This window comes from Xiphophorus maculatus, chromosome 6 (genome assembly GCF_002775205.1).
Source record: "Xiphophorus maculatus strain JP 163 A chromosome 6, X_maculatus-5.0-male, whole genome shotgun sequence".
Lineage (NCBI taxonomy): Eukaryota > Metazoa > Chordata > Actinopteri > Cyprinodontiformes > Poeciliidae > Xiphophorus > Xiphophorus maculatus.
Window position 1 is genome coordinate 26,745,703 of NC_036448.1, and position 8,350 is coordinate 26,754,052.

At 41.4% G+C, this 8,350-nt stretch overlaps 1 protein-coding gene across 1 annotated transcript; it reads left to right on the forward strand.

Annotated features, from left to right (window-relative positions):
- The first annotated feature begins 462 nt into the window (after nt 1–462).
- Nucleotides 463–8,049, forward strand: klf6 (Kruppel like factor 6). The gene is made up of 4 exons (XM_005796581.3): nt 463–802; nt 3,963–4,545; nt 5,422–5,545; nt 6,519–8,049. Exons 1-4 carry the CDS (start codon nt 701–703, stop codon nt 6,568–6,570), a joined length of 861 nt encoding a protein of 286 aa, XP_005796638.1. The 5' UTR covers nt 463–700; the 3' UTR covers nt 6,571–8,049.
- The last annotated feature ends 301 nt before the right edge of the window (nt 8,050–8,350 follow it).

Below are 8,350 nucleotides of genomic sequence, written 5' to 3' on the forward strand. Positions count from 1 at the left end.
GTGATTTTTTTTAAAAAAAGGTTATCATTTTAAAAATAAAAAAAGGTTTAACAAATTATTAACTGTGTTGATCATTTTCACTCAAAATATGTTATTGATAACTTTATATATATATATATATATATATACTGGGGGAGATTCGCAAGTGGTCGTATGAGTGTCATGTCGGGTGATAAAAACATATTTAAATGACTCTATTAAAAGGCAGAAGCAGCCGCTACTCAGTGCCGCTCCAAGCCACCAGCAGCTCAAAATTTTGAATCGGCACTAAACTCCACTTCCTCGTTTTGCTGCTGCTTATATAGCGCTCTAAAAATAGCGCACCAACCACACCACTGAGGGCTGCGCCAGATCCGACAGCATTGGTCAGGCGCTGGTTGTAGGCGGGCCATGCGCTCCGCACACTGATTGGTTCGCGTTCAAAACGTAATGTAATCACATGGGGTTAGTCCGTCTGTAATTTTGAATCGGGGGGGAAGTTTACAGTGCGCTGACAGACTTTTGAGTGAGTTCAGTGTGGAGGGCTCCTCGGTGCGTCACACGCTCAGAGAGCCAGCAGTGAAGTGCGCGTCTATCCCAGGCTGTCATACATGCACATGCAGCAGAGAGCCCAGCTTCTTTCCAAATACAGCATTCTTCTTCTTCTTCTTTTTCACACGCTTCACTTCGCTTCTTGTTTCGGCTGAGACTCGGGAAGGAAATGGATGTCATACCGATGTGCAGCATCTTCCAGGAGCTCCAGATTGTGCACGACACCGGATACTTTTCTGCTTTACCGTCGCTGGAAGAGTACTGGCAGCAGGTAAGGAGACAACACAACCCGCGGCTCATGCGTAACTGCTTAACAAGGAGCGCAGGGAATGTGCGTAATTAGATTTGTGGAAAGCGTGTTTTGCGGTGACAGCTGCCTGTCTCTGTTAAAAGTAGGCGGTTTTAGGGAAGCCATGCAAGTTCCCTTAGAGGCGCTGGACTTTAACTGAGCTAAATAAAGAACAAGTAATTTTCTTTTACAGGTTTACATGGCTGTAAAAGAAAAACATATAACAAAACTTTTCAAACCGTCATATCCACTGTTAAGTGCAACGTAGCAGAAATAATCCGAATGTTTTGGAAATGATTTGCACGTCTGCTGTGTTTTCGCTCTGTTACACCATGCTTTATGTTTTCCTGCTGCGGTTTTGCTCATGCAAATATTCATGTAGACGATTTGGTCTCATCGGCATGCAACATCATGAAAACACGCCGTGCTGCAGATAAAACGGCTGAATGGCGAGCCGTGAGTCTTTGCGCGTATCTCCTCCTCCGGTTACGCCTTCTTTCCTTCTCTCGCTTTCTGCCTCTCTCTCTCTCTTTCTATCTCTCTCTCTCACCCGCACGCGTACACTCACAGCACTCACACACATTACTGGCAAAACACACATAAGAGTGACAGGTTGAGAGAGGGAATGACAGCGGAGACTGGTTTTGCTCCAGTGTGGCTCGACCAAGCGGACCCTGGATGACAGAGCAGCCGTTGGAGTTTCAGGCTGGAAAAAGTCTCGTCTTGTTCACGTTGGGACATGAAATGATTTTGTTCTCCTTTTCCAGTCTCTCCGTTTATCAGACCCTTTGCACGCTCCTCGTTCCAAGTCGCCCTCTCAGGCATTTAAAGCTCGCTTGGGATTTGTCCAGCGCTGCTGACAGGGACAGGGGCGCATCCAGAAAGTTTTGGAACGGGCACCATTTTAATCTTTAGCTGGCACATCATAAACAAATCAGGGAGTTTGAAATTTAAATCAAATAAAAAAAAGAGAAAATACACAATCCTCCTTAGGAAAACCTACTCTTCATTTAGTTAATATTTTGTGTATATTCTCAAAGTCAGCAAATTGACATTCTGCTTTTTAAGGCAAAATGTGCTGTTTTCAAATGAAAAACTGTAAATGCCCTAAATGTTGAGGTAAATATGTGATCCTGGTGTCATTTGAGGGTGGGGCCACGAGTGAGTGACAAGTGATAGACATTGAAAAATGGTTAAATGAAGGACTAAAGAAGAAAACATTAATATACACTAGCAATTGGCCAGAGACTTTATTAAGTTTCTTTCCTTATTGAAAGAATGCATGAAATTTTACAATTTACATATAAAAAATATATTAACCAACAAAATCACCTCAGTAAACACCAGAATAAAGTTGGAGACATACGTTGGATTCCATAAAACATATGAAATCAAAACAAAATCAATGAAATGAATGAATGAAATCAATTCATTGATTCAGCCCAAATCAATTCATTGATTTCATATGTTCATTGATTTTGGATTTTGAAACTACCACTTCTATCAGCAAACCTACAGCATATCTGTTTTATTGTTGTATTATATATTGTATTATATAGTCTTTGGGGGATGGGAGGGGGGGAATCAGAATTGGTCATTACGGGAAATTAGAATCAGCCAGGAAAACTCCCATTAGTGTGTCCCCTAGAGACCCAGAGACCAGTGAATTTCTATCATTAGCCATGGCTGATCTTTTTATTCCCTTGGTGGAGCCATTTGAGTTCAGTTCATTTGTTTCCCTTTCTAATTTGCTCCAACCATGTTTGTCATTTAAACTTGGTTTATTCTTTATAGATGTATATTTGTAGCTTATGCTGATTTGAAACAAGACAAATGTAAATTACATCTGTACCATTGTAAAATCCACAATAGTCTTAGTTTAGTTTTTAAAAGTAATATCACATAAATTGGCTAAACAAACAGACATGTTTGACCATTTCTTTGCTTATTTCAGTGCACTTTGTATGTTTTCGTACTACATAAAAGTCAACCAAAGAAAGGATCCACTCTTCTCAGTTGACACAGATAAAGCTTTTCCTAACAGATACCAAGTTCAGACTTTTGAAAATGCAGAAAGTGTATCAAATATCATGCTCTTGAGAGATCTTATTTCTGATGCAATCAATTAATATGGAAAAAAGTGAATGAAAAGATTCTTCATTATTTGGCGCTTTGATAACTGATGAGAGCAGATCAAGAAGAACAGCCAGTTCCCATCTCTGTCTCCCTCTCATTGTTTCTAATTGCTATAATTAATTTTCTATGAAATTCTAACCAAGTTCTCAGTTTGCTTGGACTCAGTCACAATTGTCCCGTCCAAGTATGAGACAGAATCATTTTATTGAGTTCCACCAAAGTAACGTTTGACTGAAAACTGGAATGTGCCCCATCACTAGAAACTGCCTGTAAGCGGATTGTCACTTCTAGCTTGTGCTTGCAAGCTGCACAGGGTTAAGGAAGTGCTCTCTCACTTCCTTTTTGCAAAAAAAAAAAAAAAAGCCTACAATCCAGAGCGGCTCTTGCAGTATTCATGCCAGGCTCTTTATGGACCTCCACGAACCAGACCTCCCTCCTCCCAGTCCCCTGTGTGCTATGTTATTTCTAGTGATGCCTCCAAATGCATTATTAAATCCACATTATGCTAAATAATTGATAGATTTAAAAGATCTACAAGCACTTCTCTAACTCAACGAGGGGGCGGCGGCTCTGTAGCATATGTAAATTTCATGACCAACCTCAGCACGCACCTACACACACACACACATCTCTGCGCGCTCGCGCCATCGTGCATGCATTTACGGGCTAGAGCACCTTGTTCTTGCATGCTCTCAGGACGATACGTGGTGCTTGTAATCCTTGATACAGCCTCAGAGTGCACTTCTGCATAGGACATTGTGTCTTGTCTCATTCCTGCAAGCAGAGAGGAAGTGTAACCTGTAGCATTGCCACAGCGCATTTCTTCCTCCTGCTGCTGCTAAGAGAGAAAAAGCACAACAGTGGAGGACACCAGAGTTTCCTGTAAAAATAAACATAATTATTGGCCGTTTTAGGAATTTTCCAGTTCAGTAGAAGTATTCCATTACAAGCCTTTAGGCTCTTTGCACCAGCAAACTCACTGCTATCTTGTCCTCTCTCCACACAGACATGCCTGGAGCTGGAAAGGTACCTCCAGAGCGAGCCCTATGTCTCGGCCACTGACCTCAAGTTTGATAACCAGGAGGACCTGTGGAGCAAGCTCATGCTCGCCTGCGGGGACAAGTCAAATGAGACGGACCCAAAGAGCGGCCACCTCAAGGAGGAGGTGGACAGTCACGACATCCAGCCTCTTGACGTCGGCGGTTTCAACTCCGACGCCAGCAGCGAGGCCTCGGACAGCTCGGAGGAGCTCTCCCCGACCCTTGACTTCCCCTCTGGCTCTTTGACTGACATGCTGGGTGACAGCGGAGAAGACTTGGGCTCTGCCATCATCAGCACACCGCCCTCATCTCCTGAGCTCAGCAAGGAAGGCACCGTGGCCCAGGTGTGGAGTGGGATACAGACAGTGCTAAACTCACCGGGGAAAATAAGGACTGGGAGCACAGAGAGGTCAGTGGAGAGGTCAGGGATGACCAGCGGGGAAACATCGCCTGACGGGAGGAGGCGGGTGCACAGGTGCCACTTCAACGGATGCAGGAAGGTGTACACCAAGAGCTCGCACCTCAAAGCACACCAGCGCACACACACAGGTAAATATACTCAACAATGAAACCATTGAATACAGAATTCTTGCTCAAATACTCCCACATAGTTTGAATAGTTTTTCAGAAGGAATGCCCTCAACTGTGACCTAATTCACACAGTGAAACGTGACTTGGTGCAGAAGGGAGGGGAGAGGCAAAAGGGGGAGGGATGTACTTTTGTGACCAAGCGGGACCCAGAGGATGTGGATCCTGAAAACAAATCAACAGTTCTCAGATTTCACCATGGGAAAAGACCCAGAAGCTTGGTTGTATGCATTCAGTTTAAAAATAAAGACACAGAGAGATGGCGTTTAATTATGGGAAGCTGACATTTGCAGTCTTTTGTAGGGGGTTCAGATGTTAGCGGTTTCCCTCGTCACCTCTGACCTCTGCCAGGCTGTTTACAGCTGTGCCGCCTATTAGCAAAGGAAGTCACATTCCGATCGTCTCTCTCCAACCGCACTGAGCTTATGTTTAAGAGCCCTCATAGCCTTTAGAAACGGACTCTGTTTTTTTTTCTTCTTTTTTTCTCAAACAGCTCCCCTCTATTACATAAGCCTTCCACTCAAGCAGCTCTGTGCAGCTGCATACCACAGATCCCGAGTCTTACAAGGTTGTTTTTCTCCTCAGCTTACAGTAGTCAGCCCAGTCCACTTAGGGATCATACTTTCCCAGAAATCAGCATTTTATCAGGTCATGTACAGTAAATATTGGCTCACATTTCAGATGTATTCACTTACAAATACTAAACCATGAACATGCAATTATTATTTATTCATGAAACTGCCAAGAGTTATGCATGAACTTTTGAACTCATTGACACTGAACCTCTTTTGTGAATGTTTGTATTTGACCTTATTTTGACTTTTTTTTTTTTTTTAGGTGAGAAGCCCTACAGGTGTTCATGGGAGGGCTGTGACTGGCGCTTTGCACGAAGTGATGAGCTAACCCGACACTTCAGGAAGCACACTGGAGCAAAGCCATTCAAATGCAATCACTGCGACAGGTGAGACCATGAATCAAAAGCTTTTTTTTCTTGTTGCCCTTTCTGTTAAACACTCCCTCATTAACATAGAGAGCAAAGAGTTGCTTGTAATAACAGGATTCTAAGAAGTGGAGTAAATGGAGACCGAATGGAGGTCAAGTTCAAGGAGTTGCCTGAAAACAGACATAGGATTGGAAATAGTTGAAATCATTAGAGCTAGCCGGATCCCAAAACTTGCTTTTCCATTCTGTGCAGTTCAACAAATGTTTTTTTTTTTTTTACAGAACTCATTCATTTGGATTAAAAGAAAATAAAGTTTGCTGTTAAATTTAAGGTTACTGTACTTTAAAAGCAAAAAATGCATTTCTAAAGTTTAGATTTTAGATGCTAATCACAGCTGACACTGCTGTTTATAACCGGAACCATCAAAATAATGTGACAATTTAAAACGTTTCATTTTTGTTAATTAGTTTTACTGCCTAATAAATTGATGTATATCTAAAGAAAAATGTAGACAATGTACACATAAGTTCAGTATGTTTTTCTTTCTCTATATATAAAAATAAATTATTTTAAATTTGAACTATTTTAGCTTTTTAGCCTTGATATCTTAACTAGGCTAACATTGATGCTACACCAAATATATATTTTGTAACCATTAATAAACATGCATAAATCAATGTTAAGAAATTCAAATATTTCTTTAGTTTAGTAGTTACTAACTTGTGTAGCTATATTAGTTAACATTGATCATAATATTAATGGTGTTTACCAAAAGCAAATCTGGTATTTTTCATAAATTTAACTTTTCTCTACCTATTATTTTTTTTCTTGATTCTTTTAAAATATATATACAGTATTTTTAACAGAGTAAATAAATGATCCAATACTTGTTTTGCTAACTTTCATGGGACAACAATGGAAATATTTGAAATATTTGTAATTTTTAAAGTGAACATCTCTACATAATTTTTTTTATTTTTCTCTCTACTAGGTGTTTCTCCCGTTCGGACCACCTGGCGCTGCACATGAAGAGGCACATCTAAGATGGCCTCCATGTTGAGAGCTCTGAGGGATGAGTCTGGTTGATTGTCCCGACCAGTTGGGAATCAGCAAGGCCGGTGTATCCGGGGAGCGTTAACAGGGACACCGCTGTGTTCCAGTCAGTGGAACGACATGAAGCAACACAGGCTATTATTTGCACCATACTTTGTGCCTCCAACACCTCGCTGTGGTGATTGCTCTTAAAAGGCTTTTACAGAGGAGCAGGGGGTGAAAAGAGAAGACGGGAAAGATCTTGGCTGGAGTTGATGGAAAGAGACTCTTTTGTATGGTGTTAAATGCTTTTTTTGGGGGGTTTTCTGTTTTTCCTGGAAGATTATGGGACTTCAGGAGTGGGGGTGCTATTCCTCCACTGACAGTGTGTTTGCCTGTACACATGGGACTCTGAGTGCCTGTGACTGGATGCCTGTGCTGGCTTTATGGAGTGGCTGGAGCTTGCGAGTGAATGACATGAAAGGGGCGATGTTATACAACCACGGTTTTCTTGTTGGGGAGGGAAGGGAGGAAAAGGGGCGATAGGATGACCTGATGTAAGAATGAATGCAAGCAAAGAATTCTGTCTGTGTTGGTCTGTTCGCTAAGGCAGGGAGTGAGGGGTTGTTTGCTGGAGTCGATTCCTTTAGTTTTTTTTTGGTTTCTTTGTCCAAAGGATGACCCCTTTCTGCCTGGAGGTGGAATTACAGCTCCCTGTCTGAACTTGGGAGGTTGTTTTGTTTAGTGCAGCTATTAAATGTGCAATGTATTACGTGGCCTGTCTCACAACATACACGTTATAAAGCTCATTTCGTTGTTCATTGTGTAAGCCTTGTATCCAAAAAGACAAAAACAAACAAAAAACTATTGTACACTAACACTTATGACCATTATAGCAGCCGTTGCATGGGATCTGGGGATGTCTTGCTCACTTGTGTGCATAGAGGACAACAAAATTCCATTCAAGTGCAGCTACTTTCATGTTACTTGGTATCGTACTATTGTAAAAAACATAAGGCGGTCTTGGTTTTTTGTTATTTTAAGAAATTGGGGATACCACTATTGCTTAGCAACTGTCTTGGTTGAGGGTTTTTATTTTGTTCCTTTTTCTTCACATTTGCTTTTCTCTTTTGTTCTGTCTGTAAATGCACTGTTGACCTTACTGATGCCTTATGTAAGTGGCCTTGTCCTGTTAAAAAGATCACTCCCTCACACATACACGCACCGAACGGCCATTGCTATTGCAATAGTGCGTTTTTCTGAATAGCTTTACAAAGGCTCTTATCCATACACTTGCACCTTTCTTTTGTTTCCTCCAAACTTTTGAACAGTAAAAAGAAAACCTACAAAAAATACTATATTTTCAGCTTCACAATGACTGCCGCCTTTCCATATCTGTCACTTCGTTTCTTTGAATGCATCAGAACAAATCATATTCTAAATGATTCCAATTTGAGACAGAGTTGTGGAGCCTTTGGGAGAAAAAAAAATCACCTTTATAGTGGTTTACTACTATGTAGTATAAGACGATGTGGATGCACTGCAGATAAACTGTAAGCTGCTGTTAAAGGTACAGAGCCTTGGAAACATGTTCTCGTGTGCATTTGGTCACATAAGCAGTGAGGGGATGGCATTTACAGCAAACACATCAGGGCCATTTGTAATAGTTGATGTGTTCTCTGGTATAATAGATGTGGTATGAGATGATGACAGCAGTCTTAATCACGAGTCTGTTATTATGTGTGTTTTGTCTCGCTTTGCTTTCAACGTGAGTCAGTATTTTTCCTCAGT

Excerpts from the sequence above, each read along its gene's own strand:
- klf6 (XM_005796581.3), top strand. The coding sequence starts at position 701 with ATGGATGTCATACCGATGTGCAGCATCTTCCAGGAGCTCCAGATTGTG. Across the intron at positions 803-3,962 it reads TGGAAGAGTACTGGCAGCAG|ACATGCCTGGAGCTGGAAAG; the intron begins GTAAGGAGACAA and ends CTCTCCACACAG. Across the intron at positions 4,546-5,421 it reads ACACCAGCGCACACACACAG|GTGAGAAGCCCTACAGGTGT; the intron begins GTAAATATACTC and ends TTTTTTTTTTAG.